General features: G+C 43.2%; 2 protein-coding genes across 4 annotated transcripts in view; both read left to right on the top strand.

The window, feature by feature from the left end:
- Positions 1-23,993, top strand: part of TMEM263 (transmembrane protein 263) — a 315,606-nt gene that overhangs the window by 123,166 nt on the left and 168,447 nt on the right. The window lies entirely within an intron of this gene.
- RFX4 (regulatory factor X4) overlaps positions 10,422-23,993 on the top strand; it is an 85,528-nt gene continuing 71,956 nt past the window's right edge. Inside the window, exons 1-2 of the mRNA XM_009277015.1 lie at positions 10,422-10,548; positions 16,696-16,782. Of these exons, the coding sequence (XP_009275290.1) occupies positions 10,422-10,548; positions 16,696-16,782 (214 nt within the window). The remainder of the gene's footprint in view (positions 10,549-16,695; positions 16,783-23,993) is intronic.

The raw sequence follows: 23,993 nt of genomic DNA on the forward strand, positions 1-23,993 counted from the left end.
AGGAGCTCTCCCCCCGCGGGAGTCCCCGCCGGGCTTTCGGGGGTGCCGCCCGGCCAGGGAGCTGCGTGCGGGGGCGCGGGGCGGCATGGATTTCCCGGGGGGCTGCCACCCTCCCCGTCCCCCCGGCACCCCTGGGAAGGCTCCCGGCCGCACCGCTTCAGGGAGCAGGAGCCGAAGGAAAAGGAGGCGCTTTCTTGGAGTGCAACTTTTCTGCATGACTCAACAAATACCCCTCGTTATTTCAACGTTGGAGCCAGGCAAAAACTCCGCTGGTTTCAAAGTGCTGGATGGATGAGATCCTTGGGACGTGAAGCTGAGACTTAGGAGCTGATCCAAACCCCATTAAAATCAGCAGAAAGCCTTTCAGTGCTCTCAAGGACGTTGGGGTTAGGCCCTTAAAGCAGTTTGCGTGAACCACGAAAAGCGGGTTCCAGCGCCTGAGAGGAACGCGTTGTGGTGGTGGCCAGATTTCGGTCTATATTCTAATCAATATATGGGTGTTGCGGCAGTAGTGGGTGACCTTTTCTATGAGCTTGCCATTTAAAAAGGATCTAAGCACCGACTGAAGAGAATTAATGGCTTTTCAATTAATGAAATTGCCGATATTGATAATAAATACTTGAATGCTAGTTGGGAAAGCAGTTGTGACATTTCAGAACGTACGTATAACACTGAAGCGTGCGATCCTAGGTCTCGATTTTTTTGATCCAAACGAGTGGTTGATTTTGCTGCTGAAAACTGTTTGCTTTGCTTACGGCAACACAGTTTACTAATAGATAAAGAGGAACTCGCTATTGGCTTTTTTCCTTACTTTCCCTGAGTACTTTTCATACTCAAGCAAAAATGTGATTTGTTTTTGTTCCAGTAAATAAAAAACATTCTTTACTGTTCCAGGGTTTGTGTTTATAAAGGCTCTTGCCTGCTGAGCAGTTAAGATGATCCAATGATTCTTTTGAATCCTAAATTTGATATGATATGGACACGCAAAAGAAATACCACTGGTCCTTTATATAACTGAACCTGACTATTTGTCTTACGTCATTTCATATCTTACACGATTTCACACGTGAAAGAAATGGAGAAAGAAAAAAAAAACCAACCAACAAAAATGTTTTCTTTCCTGCTGGTTGCGGAGTTCCTGAGGACAATGTTTGCACAGTAGGGCCCGATCCTTGGCAGCTCCCTCTGCCTTCGGCAGCAGCAGAACTGGGATCTACACGCAAGTCCCAGCACTGGATCAGGTCTTCATTCCTGAGGGGTTTTTAATAACTTTGTAAAATCCGTAGGGAATTTTTAGAGGTTTGTATGTTGGTCAAAATTACCTTGAGTTAATAACTTCATCTAATAAGTCTGATGCAGAGAAAAGAACGATTTTATGATTTATTTGTCTGCTAATGAATTAATTCTAAAATACTTAGAGAGGGGGAATTGCGGTACTTTTCACTGCTTTGCAATCTGTTATTTACCTGCAATAAAGAAAAGTTCTTTAAGAGGATGGAATGAAAAAAAGAGCTAAAACAGGCTTTTGCATAAGAACAGCCAGACAACTATAGGAAACTATTTCATTTATTTAAGTTGCAGTTCAGGGTTTACGGTCCTCAAGATTTTATTTGGGTAAAACCCTCGTTAAAGAAGGGACTCCGGATTCAGCCAGGTTCAACTTTTGTCTGTGAGACTGTAAAGAAACCTGTAGCCTCAGCTGGTCTATCGCAGCTGCACCTTTACTGTAGTAAACATCTATCGAGCAAAAGACCTTCTCAAAATTGGAAGAGACCATTTTGTGCTAAGACACTTGTGATGCTGTTAGAGCTGTCCCATGGAAAGTCACTGGTACAGTACCCTGCTTCCACCAGTGTCGTCGGCTTGTTTGCTTTTAGAAAATAAGGCTGTTTTTCAGCCATTGACGCAGTGAGCGTGCAGGCAAGGAAGAAGGTTCGCGTAGCTGTAAAACCTGCAGCATCTCCCAATGTAAACACCTTTGCATGTTTCTGGCTTAATTTGCAAGTGGTTTGCAAGTTAGGACAGCCATAAGGAGGAGCCTCCCCTGGGATACTATTTCTATACACAGGATTTCACGATAGCAAAATAAAGATGAAATCGTGGGATCACTGACATGCGCGCGGTGATGAAACATTAGTTACCTCTTCAGACGAAGACTTTTGCAGAGGTGGCCTTAAATACAGCCGGGGCTTGATGGTTCACGACAATGCCTTTAGAGCAGCAGTGGGCTGTCATGTAACTAATGCAAATATAAGGTCAGTCCTTTGGGGATACTTGATGTGACATTCGAGTCCAAATAATTAGCTCACAAGTCTGCGAGCGCTGAGGTTTGTGAATTTTCTGAGTTCACCCACTTGTCTGTTTCCCTGCATCTGTGCTGGATTTGCTATTTGTTTCATTGTGTCTGAAAATGAATACCCCGTACGATCTGACCCTGCTGGAGCCCAGCGCCCCGGCAGCCGAGGGGATTTGATTGCTAACATTCTAGTTAGGTAGATGGATAGCATAAAGGATATTTGATGGCTGAGCGATCCTATAGATAACAAGCGTAGGAAGGAAGAGTACGTGGTGACGATCAAGCCAGTGGAGGCCTGTGTAGTTTTTTTTAATATGTCTGTACTAACAGCTTGTTTACACACATCTTTTAGGTCCTATAGAACTGTATATATGTGTCGCAGAGTTTCTGTGAGTATTTAAAACTGTAATACAATTTGCTGTTCGAGATGGGTCCTGATCCTGCGATGGCTCCACAAGGGAGACACCTGTTGAAGTCCATGTGTGTGCCTCGGAGAGGGCAGGTGCCCAGGGTTAGCTCGTAATGATCCCTCCCAACATTGGGAATGTGTGATAACTTAATTGCAGCTATTTTACATGCATAACTAGCAGTCCTGGCCTGTCTTTATTCCTGTTTATTTTCTCCCAGGAGATCTGCAGCAAGAGCAGTTTATTAGCTGTAAAATACTAGCCAGTGTTAGAAACAGTGCGTAAAGTCAGTGCCAGAGTCTTTCTGGTTGCCGCAAGACTTGCGGTTTTATTCTCTGTATATAAATAAGTGTCGGGTTAAATATTTTTGGCCATTCTTCCCTTTGTGATAGACTTGAAATCAGGAAAAGTGGAGAGGGTTAAATAGAGCCTTGTCTCTCACTGCACTCACTAAGGAAGAAAAAGCTCATTTGCAGCTTAAATTGCCTCAAGACTGAAACGCAGGGCTCAGCGCTGTCTCGTTTCCTTCACTTCAGCTACAGTTAAGCACTTTGTTTTCTTTTATTGGTAAGTGAACTTAATTTGTCTAAGATGGAATTTGTTACAGGAACCAAGGAGTCAATTCACAGCTATGAATGATGGGTTCACAATGAATTAGCAGCTTATCCTGAGCATTTTTGCAGAGGATCCCAAATATTATGGTAATGGAAAACAATACATTTTAGATAGCTGGAACATTCTCTGAATGAGCGATCCCCTGAAACTTACAGCCCTGGGAATTAGAGGCATTAATTTCAGAGCAGCAGGCTGGGGGCATATGCTAGGATTTCATCGGTTTTCTAGGCTTGTCGTAGTCCGATGCTGCGGTCATCACTCTGACAAACTCCCTGCTGGAGCTCTGGGTGCTCATGAACCCCATGGCATAGACTCAAATGCTTAGAAATGCACAATCCTCTTCTCTAGGGGTTTTGATTTGCCTGTTGAGATTGTATCTAGAAAAAAGCAGATTTGCCTGGAAGTGAGAACTACAAGTTTTGAGTGTTAGAAATTGTTGCCTTTTTTTTTTTTTTTTTTTTTTTTAAGAATTTTTTCGTTTGAGAAATATCCATTTTCTTCCATCATTGAAAAAGAAATTTTGCCTTTTTTTTTTTTTTTTTTTTTTTTACGAATACTGTCAGTAGGAATAGAAGTACTTGTTGTTGCTCACTTTCTCTTTGTTCTCCTTTTAAACTTTCACTCCTTAAAATAATACTATCAGACTATGCTGTTTTCTTCAGTGCAGCCATTTTGACTGGTTTGGCTACTTGGGGCAAGACTTACAGACACTCACATTAAGTCGGGTAGAACTCATTATATGAAAAATGTCTTACCTGTGAATGTGAGTTTGCAAATGAGACCCCTAAATCAACAAAACAGGCATGAGCTTTCTGTTCTTGTATAGATCTGTAAATTCAGACCTAGCTTGTGCTAAACTTGTAAAGCAATAAAATACCGGAAATGCAGTGGCAAGGGGAATTTAAAAGTAGTGAAAAAAGCCAAATGTAGGGGTAAATACAGATACCACTAAATGAAATGATAGAAGGTTTAACATACTTTTTTTTTTTTTTTTTCTGAGAATCCTATTAATTGCTAAACTATTTCAGAAGTGCTAAAGCTACCTCAGCTGCAGCTGAGGAAGGGCAGTAGGGAGGGGGAGCCCAATTCATCAGTGGGATCTCGTGAGCGGTCATCCAATGCTGGGAGGAACCACCTGTGTTCGGGAGCCCTGTCCCCCATGGTGACAGCAATGCATACCTAATTCGAAAGGCCCCACAGAACATCCTTTCCACAACCCATGACACTTTCCAGCACCCTGTAACAGAGGTGCAACCTGCTGCAAAAGCTCCCATCTGTCAGAGGACAAGCAGGAAAGGCTGTGTGTTTTGCTAATATTCTAGGATCTTGCAGAAACAGGCCATTTGTTGAATAAAATTCATGGATGGTTGTAGGAAGTAGACCCAATCCTAGCCTTCAAAGGCGGGGGGGGGAGGAGCCAAACCCTCAAGAACCTGACTTGTGTGGTTCCCACCTCATCTGACATTCAGTTTAACCATGAACATGTGGCAGGATGTCCTAATTAAGCAAATGAGTATTTAATGCTGTTAGCTTCTGCAACATAACTTGCAGGTACCCTGTTCTTGGCTGTTGCCATCTCCGATGCTCAGAGGAAAGTAAAATCCTTCCTGTCCCTCTGCCCCCTACAAAACTTAAGCAACACGGGGAAACTAAAAATCCTGATTGGTCCTTAAGGTGACAGCGACCTGATAGACACTGTAAAAAAACATGGTGCAAGCAAATATGGAGGAGTCGTCCTGCTCCACAAGTGCTATGTGTCAGGGTACAGCAGTAGCACGCCGTTCTGTGAAGAGAGATGCCTGCTCCTGCGATGGGTGTTCCCCGGGTGTGTGGGCTCACATGGTGGCTGGAGGGAACGGGCTGCTTTGCAGAGCTTCACCCACCCCTCAGCTCCAGGTCTCTGTATCTCAGACCCGGCCAACCAGCAGGTCAGAGATTTGCTGGCTAACGTGCTTGGCACCCCAGGGTCAGCAGGCGAGGAGCCATGCCTGGTGCTGTGTGTGAGACGGAGATCCCGTTGGGGACAGACGTGGCACGAGAGCCAGACCAGGAATTCTTACGCTGAGCACGACAGCTCTGCAACACGCACCTCATGTCCGTAAAAGGCTGCTTCTTCTGGGCCTCTCAGGGTAGAATGAGCTATATTTTAGTTATTAAGGAAAATTTGGCCTTATGAGAGGCTGCGTGCAAATGGCACGTTTGCTAAATGGCGTGTTGTGTTTGCACGCCAGCCTGTGGCCCAGCTGGGCCTCCTGGGTCCTCACTGTGTGACACTGCCACACACTAACTCAGAGGAGGAGCGCTTAAGAGACCTCTGAGGTCCACGGCAGAACAAGGCGGCTGCCGGGTGAGATTTACTCCTTGCCTTGTGCAGGCTGAGAGCTGGGACACCCAGCAGGGCGCTCTGCTCCTCTGTAAACTGTGCCCTGTTCTTCCTTCCTCCCAAGTGGTGCCAATAACAGATCCTGCTGGTCGGATTGACTGGCTAGCACAGGTTTCCCAACATTGGAGCTCGCATTCCTCTCTCAAACGCAGAATCGTGGGGACAATACTGGTGCAGGGGCCCCTCTAATGCAAACATTTTTTTTTAAATGAGTTGTGGTAGGGGCAGCAAATGGCCTCCATTGTGACGAGGTGGGGAGAACTGAGGAGGACTGCATTTACAGAGCGGTTTAATCACATGGATGGAGCAGCGTGTTCACCTCTCCTCCTTGCTGGGTCATTTCCACTTTGAGCTCTGCAAACAGACCATCTATTGAGCAGTTAGTATTCAGTGCTGAATATTCAATACTAGACTCTTGTTTTGGTGAGTCTTAGGCAAAAAAAAGGAGGAGGAAAGAAGACTTCTCTTTTTTCTCATGTTCCCTCCCTGAGTTTGCTTTGCATATTGTTCAGAGGAGACTGGAGGCTTCTCAGAAAAGCCAGGCTCCTAGTTTTAAAAGCACTGGTCTAGTTTCATAGTACTTTCTAACGGGAGGGAAGAGACAGTGTGGAAGGGACTAAATTCATATAAGGTTTATGAATTTGTAAGTCTAGGCACATCAGGACTGAGTGAAGACTTTCCGACAAGCACATTTAGGCTGTAAACTTAATAGCATGAAATGCTTGCTCAGTATACACAGATCAGTTCTGAGAGGTACCAATCTTTGTGGGAGTATGTTAAGATGATTTATTAATGTCCTCTCTGCTAGTTTTGGTATGCAGATATTCTCTGGGTGCATGTTGAGGGCTGAAAGAAATTTGTTTCTGTCTAGTTAGTGCCATATTTTGCTCACAAAGATGGTTGTGAGTAATGTAATGGCTGCATCGTTTGACAGTAGTGAGCAACTGCTAGTTTTGGAATAGATGTGCGTAAAGTGAGGAAAAGTGGCCACCATTTGAATAAATACAGTCTCTCTTTCCTTTGATTCACACTCTTCTTCAGCCAAGTGATTGTCTCTTTCTTACTGCTATGATTACATCCTGACACCTGAGTTTTCTTTGCACATATGTGTCTGTCTCTCTCTCTCTTTCTCTTGTTCTTTCAGTCTGCCTGACTGGATGCTGTTTCTGATGAGAAATATTTACTGTAGTCCTATTCCTTCAGGAGGTGACCTCTTCTGATTGATAAAAAAAAAAATCTCCTCTCTATAGTTACTCTTTCCTCCTATACTTTATTTTTGACCATGCCCTTTTCTTTGTCATTCATCCTCTTCCTTTCCTCTTCCTTTCCTCTTCCTTTCCTCTTCCTTTCCTCTTCCTTTCCTCTTCCTTTCCTCTTCCTTTTTCCTTCCTCTTCCTTTCCTCTTCCTTTCCTCTTCCTTTCCTCTTCCTTTCCTCTTCCTTTCCTCTTCCTTTCCTCCCACCAGCCTTCTCCCTCTTCTCTCGCCTCCATGAGCCCCACAGCTAGTGTTTCTTGCATCTCCCACCCATCTCACATCGTTTTGTCATCTTTGTGGGCCCGTCTTACTGATGTACTACCGTTTCTGTGCCAAATTGGCTTGTCTGCTGGATTTATCGGCTCCTGAGGCAGAGGGAAACGTTTCATGGGTACTTGATGTAAATCCTGTTTTCTTGTTGAGTCACAGACTTCCTGTTCAGCAAATGACTCCAGCCTTGTGCACTGGTGAAGCGGAGCTGAATTAAGGAGTTGAGGACTCCATGTCTTCTCATGCACACTGGTGAGCTGAGGGACCATGGTAGCAGCCAGGAATGTTTAACCCAAGAGCTATTGAGCAGAGACTGCTGTAGGGTAGGAGTATAAGAGATGTTGTGATAGGTACCCAGAAGTGAAGGCCCTTCTCTTATGAGCTCTCTGGTGTGCCTCACATTAATTCTATAGCATAAGAAGTTAATGAAATCTAGAGCAAAAAGGGCATCGAGAGACTGTCCTTTGTTCTGGGAGAGAATAGGACTGGCAATAATCAAGGGGCATGTTTGCATTTTCTTGGAAGGAAACACTGCGGATAAATCGGAGACAATGATAGCATTTACATCGGTTCATGCAGCAGACCCTGAAGGACTGAAGAGCTATAGCACATCATGTAGAAGCATGAGGGCATGCTTTGCTGTATGCAGAGTTGGTGCTTGGAAAGCACGTGATATGTGTGATTTTCCTACTGATGAAAAGGTTGGCTGCATGTTGCACACCCATGTAAGTTAAGTGCCCTGGGAGAGCTGAATTGGTCAGATACTGGTGTCACTAGCTTAAATGATGCTAGGTGAAAGTGAGGAAATGTCACTGCGCTGAGATTGCACCAGGTGAGGTTCCCTTCCCTGTCAAATGAGGAATGGCCTTGATGTGGCAAAAACTGAGTGGCTGTTTACTGGTCTGGTGAAACTTACTTTTCAAAATAATATGATAGATAACATCTGTGTGTGACTGGGAGAGGGAAATGGCTACTCCCAATGAACATGCATACTGAGTTGGAAATGTGATAGCTATATGATATGTGATTCCAGAGAAGGGAATGGATAGGACTTCGAAGTCCTGTCTGATCCAGGTTGGAGGCTGCCCTAAACGTCAGAATCAATATGCAGAGGAATCTTGTATTCTAGGGTTCCTGGGTGTGCTTGATCTACATTTGGGATGCAGCTTCTTAATGAGGAATATTGTTGACAGAGTGCTTCAACGGAAGTATCACAGTTAGATGAACTTCTGCATAGTACACAGAGTAACAAGAAAGAAACATCTCATAAATTCCAGTTTTCCTACCCAAGTATTCTAGCTGAGTTAAAAGATGATGAACTATGGTGCTTTTTGATATATCAACTTAAACACAGCATGCAAATTTTTTAATATACCTTATCAAGTGGGTTAACAGAAAATCAGTACTAGGAGCAAAGACCTGGCTAAACAAAATGAAAGAGCGCTCACAGATTCAGGAAAGTCATTCTTTGCATTCTTATGATATCATGGTGAATTTCATGATGCTTCACCAGAATCACAAGTCAAAGAAAAAGGACAAAAACATTCCTGCCAACATCTAGTAAGTGCCCTGGACCAATGTCCATTAACCCTGGAATAGTTCCAAGAGAACTGTATGCCAAGAAACGAGAACAAAAGAAAGGACTGCAACAAGACTGCCCGACATTTTGCCCTGTTGGAAACGAAATAAAAAGTTAGATTAGCAAACAAAGCACCAAGGTATCTGGCAGCTTGTCAGGGTAGCGGCTCTACCATCTGCACCAAGGCCATGTGTCACTGTCATCCCTAAGGAGCAGGTCTCTTGGAAGAACAGAAGATGGCTATGCAGGACCAAGGAGGACACTGGCATGATTTCCTGTGGAGCTTGAAGATGTTCCTGCCAGCTCGCACGCACTGACTGAAGGATATATGCCTTGCCAGCCGATGGCACTGAATGAGGCAGCGAGGAGCAAAACCAGGCTCTGTGTGGCAGGTCCACGTCGACGGTCAAAGAGGAGCTGTTTTGTGAGTGAGGAGTGTCTGCGATGGAGTAATCGGAGGGAACAGCAGTTGGACGATGGCCCTGATACGGTATCACAAACCTTTCATTTGACAATGGAGACGAGGGAGATTACATCACCTATGAAAGCCTAAATCTTAGAAAATCCCCGTGTGTGTGATTAGCTGTGCCTAATAGCTTGTTCTGCTTGGTTTTAGTTGATTTCGGTAAGTTTAACACCCTCCATGGGAGCCAGTGTCTGCCAAACCCTGTCATGTTACAGGCACACAGTTGTTCATAACATTGTGCAGAGGCCAGGCTAGGAGATCTTGCTCAGGTCTTGGTTTTACAGTAGATTGAGGTTTCAGAGAAAAGGTGATTTTTGTTTGCTTTCTTTCAAACAGTGTGGTTCTTGAAAAGCTTTGAATGTGCTGCTGTAACCAGCCCTCTCAGCACTCCGGTAGCATTACACTCCTCAGGTGGTGGACGTACCTATAACCAGCAGTGCTGTGCTGCAAGGTGTGTGGGAGATTCAGAACATGAATCCTCTGCTTCTAGTCAGAGCAGGTGTGATGTGCAGCAGGTACTAGAGCAGGCTTTTAATAGTTTGAGGGTTAGACTTCAGGTTTATCTCCTAATCACTACCCCTGTCAGAAAGGGATAGTCTCTTTTGCCTTTAAGGGACTGTTTTAAACCAGTGATTTGTCTTCTAAGTTGATATGACTAATTGAACCAAGACATTGAAGTGTTATAAGGCATAGTTTTCACTTGCACCAGAGAAAATATTAGATGTACTGGCTCATTTTTTGTTTTACTTTCATCCATATGGCAGTTAGAAATCAGGTTTGCAGCACACTAGTGGATAGTCCAAGCAGACAGACTGTTCAGACACTATGAATTTAACAGCTGTAGAGGTGAGAAGTTCTTTGTCTGCAGCAATGGTGCCACACAGACAGTGTGAACAGAGGGTTTGTTGGGTGGTGGCATGTCTCAGACCATGTTCAGCAAGACAAGCTCTGCAGAGAAAAGCCTCAATGGATCACACAGACCTCAGTATTTATTCTGAGACAGACAGCAAAAGAAGCTGTCAGGGCAGTGATGGTTTCCTAAAAAAGAAAAGATATAGAATATCATCCCATCAACGCCACTGAAAATTTTAGTGATAGATATGATATCTGGCTAGTACCATGGGCTAGCAAACTAGAAACGGGAGGTTCCATGACCTTCGATCAGCCTCCTGAGCTTTCGAGGTACTGCTTTTACCAGCTAAATTTGCTGTTTGTGACCACTTTCTCTCGGCCTAACAGATCAGATGAGCAGCTAGGCAGTATTGCTGGCCAGCTTGGTACTGAGACACTTGGCAGAGATGCTGCAGGAAGAGATGAGTAACTCTTCCCTCTGAGAACGATGAACAAATAACTCAGAGGGGTGCTAAGACTCCATATGCATGACAGGAGTTCCTCCTCTGTCACAGGAGCTGTAAAATTAAGTCTATCATCAGTTCCGAGTATTCATTTTTCCAACAGGTCCTCTTGTAAATCCACTAAAATTTGGTGGCCCCTTTATATTTGCATTATCTATGTTTTATATGCCTTTGCTCACAGTTACTTTCTACTTTTTCCTACATTTGCCTTGAGAAACTGAGGAAAAAATTACAAGAGCAGCTGTGAATAAAAATAAGGAGTCGGACTGGTGCAGCTGTGCCATCCAAGTTGGTACATGGCTCAGGTAGTAGTTTGGGTTCTGGCAAATCTCTAATTCTTATTCCAGAGGTAGCTCTATTTCAGTGACAAGCAAACTTCTGTGGAAGAAATGCTGGTCCCTGTGCAGAGCACTAGGTAAATTGTCATGCTTGTTGGCAAACCGCTTTAAAATTTGGAGTATGGGAGCCAATCTAGAGCTGAAGGTGTGTGAGAGGGATTTCTGTGTAAAACTGCTGTGTAACTTTCTGTGTAACTGCTAGGGCTGTGGTGAAATAGGTGTATGGTGATTGTGCAGACTCTGATATTGTGATTGCCACAAGCCTCGGCTATGTTTCTAGAACATGAGGATTCTCATCTCGTACAATTTCAGTAAAAAATAGTGATTCACAATTATGCCAGCGATACGACCACATCCAGATCAGAGGATATGGCATAGCTGAGGAAAACCAGTGCTGTTAGTACCGTTGTAGGGTAATGAGGTGAGGCAAAATGCAGCTCAGATTAGGTGACCACAGAGTTTCATTCTGCCTGTAAAATCTCTTAATCTCCCTTCAGGACGCACATGCACACACGTGCCCACGGGGCTGCAGCCAGCAGCTCTGGGTAAGCTCACCTTCCAGCTGTGCAGCACAGCCCCTCCAGCTGCTTTTGCCATCCTGCTTGGGTGCCGAGCAGGACACAGTGGCTCCCAAAGGCCAGAAGAGGCTGTGATTAGAGGTTGTGCTAACACTGCAGCAACTCTTAACCCTCCTAGCAGACGACAGCTGCAGAAGCCAGTGCCGGCTGCAATCAGGCCCACCTCCTCTTCCTCTCCGCAGAGCAGAGCCCAGGTGGCTCTCACGCTCCTCTCGCTATGGCTATGCACATGTGGGAGCAATGAATGCTTTCTTTTCTGGGCTGCAAATATGCTAAGCCAATAACCATTACACAAACAAGACGGAGTAATTATCTCATTAAATGTACTGGCAGTATGCATGCACCTCTGCTGCATTCTCTCACCTCGAATGAGGCTCTGTAGGGAGAAGCCTTGCGAAGGTGTCTTCCAGGAGCAAACCCTTCCTTCTGAAGGAGATAACGTGTCAAAATAATTGTCAAAGATATATTTAAAAAACAGTTCGTGCTTGTCTTTCCTTTATGAAAGCTCCGGTCCCTGAGCAGCCCTCGTGTTTGCCTCTATTTTGGGGAGTCCCAGGCCTGCCTTCCCAGCTCAGTGTTTGAAGCACCATACAAATAAAAATATGCTTGTAGGTGTGAAGAGAAGAGCCGTGGTGGGGACAAGGGAAAGCCACACAGGCCTCTGTTCTGGCAACTCTTAAAAACAAGCTCAGTTTAAGCTTCTGTTGTTAAAAGTGTGGTGGACACATTTAATGGAAGAGGAATACTCTCATGCTTGAGGTTCAGTGGATGTGTCAGTGTTAGCAAGATTAGGACCAAAAAGAGAAGAGGCGAAATGAGGGCCAGGAGTAGCTCCATAGTTCTTTTTAATCCATCTTTCAGCACTTCATTAGGAACAGTTTATGTTTTTTGTTTGTGTCGTGATAAGTTATTCTGTCAGAAAATTGACACTGGAAAAATTATTGTAATTTGATTAATCATCTCATTTCCGTCATGTTGGAATCCTGCAGAAGGTACTATGTATTTGTATTTAGTGGCATACAAAATTACATAACAAAAATTATAAGGCTGAGGGACATAGTTGTGTGCTTCATTATAATTTACTTTTGATCCTTGCAAAATTAAATACTTGGTACAGTATTTAAAGCTGCATCTTCAAAACACCATTAAATACACCTTAGTTGCATTCTTTGCTAGTAAGATTGTAATAGCTTCCATATCGTGTCACAGTACAGAGTTATCAACATGTGACTACACTACCTTTTACTACTAGATATTAGTTAATGTATTTATTTTGCCTGGACGTTTTTTGGCTAGTGCTGATCCTTGCTCAAACCACTGTGCTGGTACAACTGAGGGTACAGCATGCTGGGGCTCAGGGTGGGAAGGAGTCCTAGGGAGCAGGGAGGGGAAAAGCTTCAAGACTTGATACACCTAAAACGCAGTGAGTAAAAATACACCTTGTATGAGACAGGATGTATTTTCTTTTGCTCTCACAAGCACTTCCCACTAGAAATTTGCATTTTCTACATGTTGTGTTAACGATTCGTCATTATTATCAGGTCTGATATGCACTTGTGCTTAATCACCACCTGAACTCTCTATTACTCTGTGACTGTTCCTGATGTGAAATCCTGTCTATGAGAAGTTTGTAAGGTCCAAGCGCAGTAATTTAGGCTTTAGTCACATAAAACCTTCCATACCGTGTGACTCAACGCCTGTCTAGAACAGCAGGGTCGTGTGATTGGCATCAGCCTTGGGAGCAAGTGGTGAAGCCTCAGACTAGGGACACCGAGGGTTAGCCACGGGTCTCTTCCTCTGGCTCTGCAGCCGGACTGCCTGGGACAGACACCAGTGCAGCTGGGTTGTACATCCGCGTGTCGTGAGGACAAGAGCATTCGATGTGTACAGGGCTCTACCCAGTATTAACTCTGAAAGAACTTATAGAAATCAGACTTAGTTTTGACTTTTTGTTTGCTCTGCCTTTTTCTCTTTTTTTTTTTTTGTTGTTGTTTTTGTTTTATTTTAGGCAGGTGCTATCATATCTGGGGTCTGTGGGTTCCTGAAGGGAATACTTTCAATTTCAGCAAAACTGTGGTTGTATTTTCTTTTAATGCCTGAAGGTATTCTTATTAATATTGGGAACTAAAAGCTTTGTAAAAACTTTTTTTTTCCTTATACAAACAGTAAAAAATATCTACTTATTAATACCTATTTATTTATACTTACATCACTTGATTTATGAGATAATATAGCCTTTAAATAGCTAGTTGGTTTTGTTGCATTTTGTCATCTGCCAAATAATTTAACAAATTTGCCATAAACCCCCTGACATTTTTGCTCAAAAGAGTTAGTTTTCTTCATTCTTTGCTGCCAGACAGGTCATGTATCTTTTCAGGCTTGAAGAATTTCTATCAGCTATTTAAATGCAAGGCCACAAAGACAAAGCCAGACTCAGGCTGCAGCGAGCTGAACTGGGGTGATTGAGGACCAAGGGAGTTGCAGCACATAATTAAACAGTAACTGCACCCTACTCAAGACTTTATATCTTGCAGTGTAAACTGCTTGCTTTACCAATGAAAAAGGGGTATATATGCAGTTATCAGAGACAGTATGTGAACAAGGGTGGTGAAAATTGTTATCGAGTGACACTTTAAAAGTTTTTTTTCCTACTACTTAGGCAGGGAACGTGACTAAAGATGGCTGCTGCCAGTTCCCTGCTGCCGAGGGAAGAGGATGCATCCCAGCTTCCCAGCTCTCAGTGCCGGGAGGAAAAGAAAGGGCAGAGCTGGGCATCGGTCTCTCCTTGGCGCTAATGGCAGCCGCCTTTGCTTTTACTCCCTGCAGCTGGGCTCAGAGCCAAGGGAATTATATACAGCCATGGCTGTGCGCTGAAAGGAGGAGGAGGAGGTAGGGTAATCTTTCTCAAGGCTTCTTGCACCTCTCTCTGATGTTGTCCTCAGCAGCAAGTTTCTCTTCACCTCGTAGTGATCCGTGAGGATCCAAGCTCCTGTCCTCCAGCTTGCAGTACTAAAACGGGAGAGGAGAGATGCTGTTAGCTCAGTTTTAGGGCAGTAAAAGAAATCTGGCGCAAAGCAGCCATCTCGTGTTGGCCTTTAGATGAGGAGGTGATACACCCCCACCCGATGCAGCTGAGCAGCATGAGGAGGGAAAGCCTCAAAGTTAGAGTTGCTGCAGGCTTGTGGGTTAGTAACTTAGCAGGACCTGATTAGACAGCACAGGCCTCGCCGGCAAGTTTTAAGTTGCCGTGTCAGCAACCTTAAAGTGATTTTTATACAAGGCCATGTTGAATTTGATGGGAGAAGAAATATCCTGAAAAATCTATTGACAACAAGAGTTATTTTTTCTGATTTTCAGAGAAGTACCTCAAGGGAGCAGGCTATAGGGAAGAAGCAGCGTGGTCATGAGGTTCCGTAGGCACAGGGCAGTTTGGTGAATGAGGAAGACGCACACAGGGACATGCTTGTAGTGATCGATGAAGGCAGCACAGCAGCGTGTTGTTTACCACGGGCAAATAGGCAGAGGGAAGGGAATGGCCTGGAGCTGCCACAACCTCTCTTACACTGCCTGAAAACCAGAAGCGCACAAAGCAGCAGTACCTGGAGTCTCGTGGCAGGGCCTGGAAATCAACTGTGAAGGGCTCTCAGCAGACCTTTCTGAAGTCCTACACAGATGCCGTTGCCCTTTTGTTTTTGTGGCAGTGCAGAGTGTGTGTGCAGAGGAATATACACGAGTTTGTGCAACTGTCTGGGTTTAAAAAACATTTTTTCTGCAGGATGTGTTTGGCCATGACTATTCATGTATTTATTTATTGGTGTCTTGTGCTGAAATGAAGTCATACCAACTTTTACCTTCTATAAACCAGATTGGGCACCTTTCCCAAGACACCGGGCTTCTGCTCTTCCTTCAAGCCTGCTGCTGTGATGGGCTTTCTCTGGCTGGCAGACTGCTGCCTGCGCTGTGCTGGTAGCCCGATGTGCCTGGGGGTTGACTTATGGAAAGGCATCTGCAGCCATTTCCGTGTCTTTGAAGGTGTTTCTGGCTCTGGCAGTTTGCTGATGGCGAGGCCTGTTTCCCCTTATTTCTTGTGCATCTCTTCGCTCAGTGGGGTTGTTTCCTGTCGTAATGTGTGGGGTTACCTTGCAGCCTTCCCACCTATCCCTTCTTTTTCCTGCTTTGACTACAGGGAGCTCTGTGAGCATAAATTCATTTCTGCCCACGTGCATGTCCTTGAAAAATAATCTTATGGGGGAGGTCAGTTTATTGTAGCAATATGCAGGGACTCCAGGCAAACTCAAGGACTCATATTTCATACTTTGTCCAAGGAAACACATAGGAAGGTGCAACTTTTGCCCTGAAGACCTGTAGCAGTAAATTCTGCGAGCCTGGTGCATCCTCTAAAGTCATCAGGGGATGTATGTTATAGCTTCCAGAAAGAGGAACAGCAGAGTCAAATCACTGTAATGCTGTACCTCATCTGACTGGCGGGAATAAATTGGAAGTGAGAAAAAGGGAGGACAGGAGTGGTTCGAGTACCCATTGTGGAGTGACAAAGGTTCGAGTAGCTCGGTGGCTGCTGACTCGCTACGTTGGACCTTTAGCAGCGTGGAAAAGATCTTGGTAGGGCCTGGGACTCCACCAGGGTGAATGGGGTCATAGGACTGGACTTCAGAGAGCACAGTTTGAGCCCCGCTGTAACAAAAATTCACGTGAATGATTGATTTTACACACATGAAGAGTTCTTTCAAAACCACTGGAAATACTCAAGTATGTAAGTCTTTGCCAGGCTAAGACTTAGAAATTAATGCGATTTATGTGTTTCAGTTGCCCGCATGAGACGATTATTTTTTTTAATGTATCATGTGATGGGGAGGGGAGAGAATATCCTGAGGACCTTTGTTATGTGCATGGAAGCGTTTCAGCCTCTGTCGTTTAAAAACAAACAAACAAAAAATGAAACTACAATGCAACAGCTAAGTTTGAAAGCAAGAAAAGATTTTCTTGCTAAATAACCTCAGACTGAGCGTGCTTGAACAGAAATGCTACAGAACACCATCTGTTGAAAACCGGTGCTTTATTTAATTTTATGTGTTGGAGGTTTATTTTCTATGCAAAGACAAACACAAAAAAAGAGCATCTTTGTTCTTTTGCAGAGAGTTGGATTGAACGATGTCTCAATGAAAGTGAAAACAAACGTTATTCCAGTCACACCTCTTTGGGGAATGTTTCTAACGATGAAAGTAAGTAACTTGTCATTCATTTAAAATGAGTGTGAACGTGTCCAAGTGCTAATTTCCTGCTATATGTTGCTACATCTTGGTGATATTTTTAGTACTCTGTAGTTTGAATAGTCAAGTCACTTGACACATCCAATAGTTTTATTAATTTTTTTTTTACTGGAATATTTACTATTTTGCATTCTTTAAAAGGAAGTAATACTATCTATTAGTTAAAACAACCAGAAGAATTCGTGTCACTGAGTAAAGGTTGGATGACCTCTAAAATGTGCTGTTGTTATTACCTCATGACTAAAACCATCTGTTTGGCTTTTCACTGGTGAACACCATGCTGTTGAAAAACAGGAAAAATTGTGCTGTTTTTCAATACTACTATATTAAATCATACATATAAAAATATTTATTTTAAGACTAAACAATTATCAGATTAAAAAAATCACATTTTAAATCATGATATGCTTCCTTTTTAGTCATAGAGAGAGAACAATTATAAATCTAGCTTATTTTAAAATAGCTATTTTTTCTTATGTCTTCTAGTTATGGTAATTTTAGATCTTGATTTTTAACAACAGCAGGTAGTTAAAAAGATGTCAAAATACCTTAAAATAACCTACTTGTTTCTTTTTAAAATTGTAAGACAATTTTTAGTTTACCATTTTGTTCTCCCTGTTTATACAATTTCTATTCTACTTAATTTGCCTAAAGCAAAATACTCTTCACGTTAGTTTTTCTCTCTGTATTTCATGTTAGTTCATGTTATAGGATATTAATGCAGACTGAATTCTTTAATTCAGAAAGACTCACAATTTTATAATATTCAAGCACATAAGTTTATAAAAGGTATTTTAAATCACTTCTTAGTTGCTGAATGTCCCTTTTACATTTTTTGCATTTTAAGAGAACTACTTTGTTTTGATGTCACAGTAAAATTACACGCCTTGCAGCACAGAGTTTTAGTGGATCACGAAACTTGCTATATCGGGGCCCTACTCTTATTTGTCCAGGGTTCTCTTTTGAGGCAATATCTCTTCTGAAGGAGAAAGGAGGTGTTCGAAACATGGTATTTATTCATGACTCCCAAGCTAAGGACAGTGGATAAAAATCCTTAAAGACAGACAATAAAACTTGGACAGGTTTGGGTTTTTGATTTTTAAAAATTAAGGAATTATAAATTAGTTTCTTTTTAAAAATAAAACTGTAGTGAATTGTAGTGAAAAACAAAAAGCATCTGCTTGTTAATTTGCATTTTATGGGAACCTGTGAGACGAAATTCATTTCACTCTGATGCTACTGAGAAAGTGATGGAAAGAATCTGTAATGAATGAGATGTGACTTCAGACTCCTAATAGGTTCAGAATTCAGGATTCAACCCTATTGACTTTAGTAAGCTTTTCCTTAGACTCACAGTTCAAGACAGTATTGTCAAGGTCATTATTTAGCACCAGTAGCTATATTAAAAAAAATTGTAATGTCATAATTATAAGTCTCCTTCTATGTTCTGTTCTAGATCTGTTACCCTAAATAGGTTGTAGTAAAACTAGGGGTAGTTTGTTATATGTGCTTTCACTTTAAATGTGAGCACGAGAAAACTTCCTCATACCTAGGGACAGTAAGAAGCGGACCTGCATGGGTTAGCAAGAGCAGGTATTTCAGACAATGGCATTGAGAAGATAGGACGGTTGTTCATTCAGTTTTCTGGTACTGGAATTAAGGGGCAAGCGATGATAATGAAAGGCAGCAAATGTAGAACTGATAAAACAAATATATAAATGAATTTGCCCCACGATTTGTGTGCAGAAGACAATGTCACAGTATATAATGGAAACCCAAATAAGAGTGAGAGTTCATTTCATCTAGCTTCCTTCTTAATAGCCAGTTCTTCCAGATGCTTCCTTTGCACTGGTACCAGCATTTCTGCAGTGCAGATAAGAGAATCAATCCACCTGAAAAGTCATTCTTGTTTTTAGGGGGGAGGGGAGAGGGTGAAGAAGAAAGAGTAGGAAAGAAAAATAAGCCACTTGCCCAGCAGCAAGACAACCAATAATCTGTGAAATCCAGAACAAACTAGAAGTTTCACCTTAGAAATCATTGTGTTATGTGCTCCTTTCCAGCCCTCGAGTTCTCTCTAACATTTCTCTAACAGTGCCCACACACCAACCAAGAAATTTCCAGACCATTGTGTCACTCTTTGTCCAGCCTCTGTCATACATTTACAAGCAGCAGGAGGCAAAATGTTTTGAGAAAACCTATGTAACCCTATTTGAATTCTTCAGAACGGTGGTCAAATCGCTGTTGTCAATGGAGCTCCAGTTTTCATCCGCAGCCAAAAGAAGGCATCATCCATCTTTCTCTTGACTACTTAGTTTTTTTGTCTCTAAATACATTAGCTAGCTGTTGGCTGTACTCTACCAGAGAAAATGTAGTTTTGATGGTGGTTTGTTTGTTTGGGTTTTTTTGGCCTTGCATCCAGTGAAGACTCTGAGAATTTGCACTGTGAACTGATAATGTTGTTACTCAGTATCATGCTTGCTCTTATGACTGTTTTTTCCTGGATGTTTTTAGAGTTCATAGTGGTTTAGGACAAGAGCAATAGTTTTGCTGGTCTCCTTTTCTATAGTTGAAGTATGCTACAGAACCATACTTCAGGCCACAGGCCGCAGGGGTCCTTTGCAGTCTTCTATTCTCATCCAGACACCTCCAGGCCTCTTGAACCTGAATTACATTGTGAAGGGAAGCAATGACTCACAGCTGTGGATTCCCATGGTCTCACTGCTTCTTGGGGCGCTTCTTACCCTCTTGGAACCTTCTATGACCTCTCCCAAAACACAGCTTTTACACTCTAATATAAAAATTCTAGGTAAATTTTATTTCAGTTTCCAGTTTTTTAAACATTTTTCCTTCCACCACTTCCACACTCTACATGTTAGTCAAAAGATCCACAGGAAAAGGGAATGGTACAACCTCATATCTATTAAATAACACACACACACACACACACACACAGACCCTGTCAATTTTAGACCCTGTCCAGATACCTTTTTGGCTGTAGGGATTTGTGCACTTCACACTAAGTCCAGGAAGCTGCAGTGGAAGGATGTTGTTACCTTCAACTTTCCTTCTCCTGGTAGGGAGGAAAGGTGGGATACTGGCTCTGGTGTCGATGGTAATTGAAATAGGGGTCTGGGAGAATACAATTCAAGGATTATGAAAGTTTCAACTTCAGTTCCCTGGGGAAGGAGTCATGACATTACATGATGAAGTGGAAGGGTTCCTTGTCCAAACTTTTTTGCATATTTAGAAATGTGAACGTGTAGACAACTCATATGAGATAAAAGAAAAGATTCAGACTACTTTTTGCACTTCAAAAGCATTGTTCAAAATCCATGTTCAAACTGGCTGAAATGGAAGATTTATCCAATAGTTTCTTTTTTTGTTTGAACAAAACCTCTTATTCTTCCATTTAAAAAAATGTTTAAAAAAGAGCTACTTGATTTCATTGAAATTTTCCTTGGGGAAAATTCTTTTCCAATCATACCTACCCAATTAGAACTATGCTCCCATGTTTCTCAGAGGGTTTTAAAAAATCTCACTATTTTAAAAGCATGAAATACATGCTAATGACCCTGAATCTTATTTATGGCTACATGTAAGTAAAAGACAAGGTAGCTTCTTACTATCGCTTAATTTTAGCTAAGGGCAAACCACTTTTGGGAACAGTAAGAACCTGGGCTGCAGGGGCTACAGAGGAAGAGGCTATTTCTCTGAAAGTTGTGGAGCTACCTGAACCAAGGGAAGGATTTTATCCATATAAAGCTACTAATAACATATTAGCTCCTCAGAGGTTCTCTGAGACACACAGAGGTAGCACTGGGAAGTGCAGGACTCTTCTATAATGTCCGCAGTGGAAAGCAGAGCTTTAACTCCACTTTAGTTATGACAAACAGACTAACATCAACATTTTAGAAAAAGGTGTACTAATGCAGGGTCTTCACTTTGTGGATGTTCCACTTACTGTGTTTAAGGCAGCATGCTTAAAGAGGTGCTGAGCATAGCTCCTATGGTCTCCATGTCTTGCTCCAAGAAGCAAAGAAATCCCTCGAGCTGTACCTAAAACCCGACAGCAGAGTTAGAGGATACTGCTGGGAGTTCAGGGAAAGCCACAAACGCATGCATAAGATACAAACAGAACTCTGCTCTGGTGGCTTTGAAACAGAATTTTGAAGGGAGAAAGACGGAGCTGTTAGTAAGGAAACTTCCATAGAGTTTGGGAAGAAAAAGATTCTCTGATATCTCTGGGAGCCAAGAAATACTATTTTTCTAGCACATCGATGATCCCAGTTTTGAATATCTTTGAAGGCTTCTTCCGTGCTGAGAGTTTTACTTGCAACTGTCTAAGCTATTACCTGCTTTCAGCTTGGGATGAGTGCCAGGTTTCCCACCTAACCAGGTACCTTGAAGATACCTTTCCTTGGAATGCTGGTAGTCCTCCCACTGGCAGTGGAGTGAACACACTAGATCTGCTCCTAGCAAATGTTTCTCCCTGAGGTGCTATGCAGCTGCCATATGTGTGAATACCTGCAACAGTGCATCAAGAGAAGGGTTTTTCCTCATGACTTTAAGTCCTTTCGTATTTGTCACAGAAGAATTGTCAGCTCTGTTCTTTGACAGTGCCTTGAAGCAAGACTTCTTTTCAGTGTCTTTATTTCCTTTCTTTACAAAATAGATTGGATTTTAAAAGTATTGAATTTTAAAAGGTACGGGTTCATTTTAATCTACAGTGCTGTTCTGACAGGGACTGATAAAATAATGGGCCAAAAAGTAAAGGAAAAAAAACAGCATTCCTTACCTCTTTCATGCTGTACAAACAGATCTGGGATCAGACCCGAGTCAAGAGTTACACAAAACATTCCCTGCTCAATAGGGAAGCCATTAAGTGCCCTGCTAACAGCTAAAATATAAGGAATAGGGATATTTTATTATTTTCTGCTAGTCAATTATCTGGTGAGATTACACTGTTAAACTATATGAGGTAGAATAAAGTGCTTGTATGTGTAATACTAGAAGTTTGTATTTTTATGTCCCCTCCATTCCTATACCATGTGCAATTCTTTCCATCTATTTAATAAAAAAGTGGAAGTTTTCTGAAAATAAATATTTTAGCCAACACCTGGTGAAAATGAGAAACACCTTGGCTGACAGCTGGTCCATTGGCAAAAAAAAAACCAAAAAGAAAAGATCTGTTTTCTTGTACAGAGACTTGATCTGGGGGAGACAAGCACTAACTCTGTGAAAAAAGTAGTTTTGTTGAAAATCCAATTGTTCAGTGGGTAATATTTTGATGGAAAATGGTGCTTAAATAATTTTTTTTAGTAAGTTCAAAGTCCATCATTCTCCTTCTTGGTTTTAAGGGACAGTTAGTGGATGACGCTGAAGAGTCTTGAAGAAGGATCCCCAGGAAACAGACATACCTGAGGAGGGAGACTTAAATTGCAGTTTATGATCTTATTGTTAGTTTGTGTTGTTAAAACAAATCCTTACATGGAAGGAGCTGAGTATGGCTGCCTTGTAGTGTGTCTGAGGGCAGGTTTGGTAAAGCACCTGCTCACAGGTGCTCACTGAAGAAGGACCCCAGGAAACAGACATACCTGAGGAGGGAGACTTAAATTGCAGTTTATGATCTTATTGTTAGTTTGTGTTGTTAAAACAAATCCTTACATGGAAGGAGCTGAGTATGGCTGCCTTGTAGTGTGTCTGAGGGCAGGTTTGGTAAAGCACCTGCTCACAGGTGCTCACCCTTAATGCGAGTGAAAAACAGCTGGGGGAGGGATGGAAGGGATGTAAAGACTCTAATATTATATAATTCAGATATTGGCTTGATGTCTGATAGAGTGCCACATATCCAGTGGAAAATTAAGTCTAGTTAGCACAGGTGAAAGCCATCTAATAACAGACCTTTGAATACTAGCCCCCTTAAATCAAGAAAGATAATCAAAAGTTTTATTCCGGGGAGGGGAGAGTAGTACCTCTTGGTTTCACAGGCAGAGGTTTATGACTTCTGCACCTTAGTTAGACGAGGGGTTATTTAGATCAGTGGCTTTCAGTCTTTCCAATTTGCATCGCCCCTAGCAATTTCCAGTGAGGTAGAAACCAACTGTACGCTGAACTTAAACCAGTGGATGGTAGGCTTTGACACTGACATAGAAAATACTGATTAAGAAAATGGATGACTTTCACCTGGGAAGCAATAACCTTAATTTGAACAAGAAGATGGTGGGGCACAGGAGGAGGACTGGGCCCTCATGTGCTGCTGATACCTAAAGGCAGCAGCTTTGGTGGTTGTACCTCGCTGTGGTGTCTCCCTCCTGGCAACAGCAAAGGCCTGAATCCCTGCGGTCAGTAGAAAGGTGCTGCAGTGCCCGGTGTTATGGGTCCCCGTTGGTAAAGCCTGCGCATCCGCGTGACTGCCAGCTGTAATTTTCACTACTAAAGCAGGGGAAACTCCGGGCCCCAGCCAGCACTTTGCCCCCTGCAACACTTTGCTGAGACGTACCGTTTACAGCTAGTCCCCTTTCACTTTTACCTCAGGAACGGTTGAGAAGCCACCGGCTGCTGGGCACCCATGGGGCCTTGGCAGGCTAGACCAGCCTGCTCATAGGTGAAGGAAGCTGCAGCAACCTCTGTGCCCCAAGCCTGGGGAGCTGCCATAACTCCCTCTCAGCCCTGCTGCCTATTTTTTCCCTGGCCGGGACAATGGGGAAGCTACAGCAGGACACAGGACTGGACTGGGCTCTGGTCAGGCTGCCTGCCTCTTGCCCCTCCAGGGCGACCACAGGGCCTTCCCTGCAGGGGCTCTCTCACCCTCCCAGCAGGCGCTCTCCCACCTCCGAGCTGGGCTCCCTTGTCCTGTGCCTGGAAAATCATGAATCCCAACCCAGAACGCTCTTCCCACCTCAGAGCAGGGCAGACATGGCTGCCCCTTCCTCCCCAGGGAAGGCAGGAGTCAGGCGTGCTCTTAGGGTGTCTGTGCTGTCGGTTGAGGGTAAGAATGGCAAAACAGTCGGTGTTGTGAGAGGGGATGGCCCTGACTATTTTATCCACCCAGTGGTTTAAATCCGTGCTGCACGGCTCTGCCTCCCACTGTGGAGAAGGCGTTTGTCCTGCTGCCGGTGAGGCCGGGGGCTGTTGTTGAGCGTCAGCGGCCGCCGACGCGACGG

This window comes from Aptenodytes forsteri, unplaced genomic scaffold (assembly GCF_000699145.1).
Source record: "Aptenodytes forsteri isolate BGI_AS27 unplaced genomic scaffold, ASM69914v1 Scaffold482, whole genome shotgun sequence".
NCBI lineage: Eukaryota > Metazoa > Chordata > Aves > Sphenisciformes > Spheniscidae > Aptenodytes > Aptenodytes forsteri.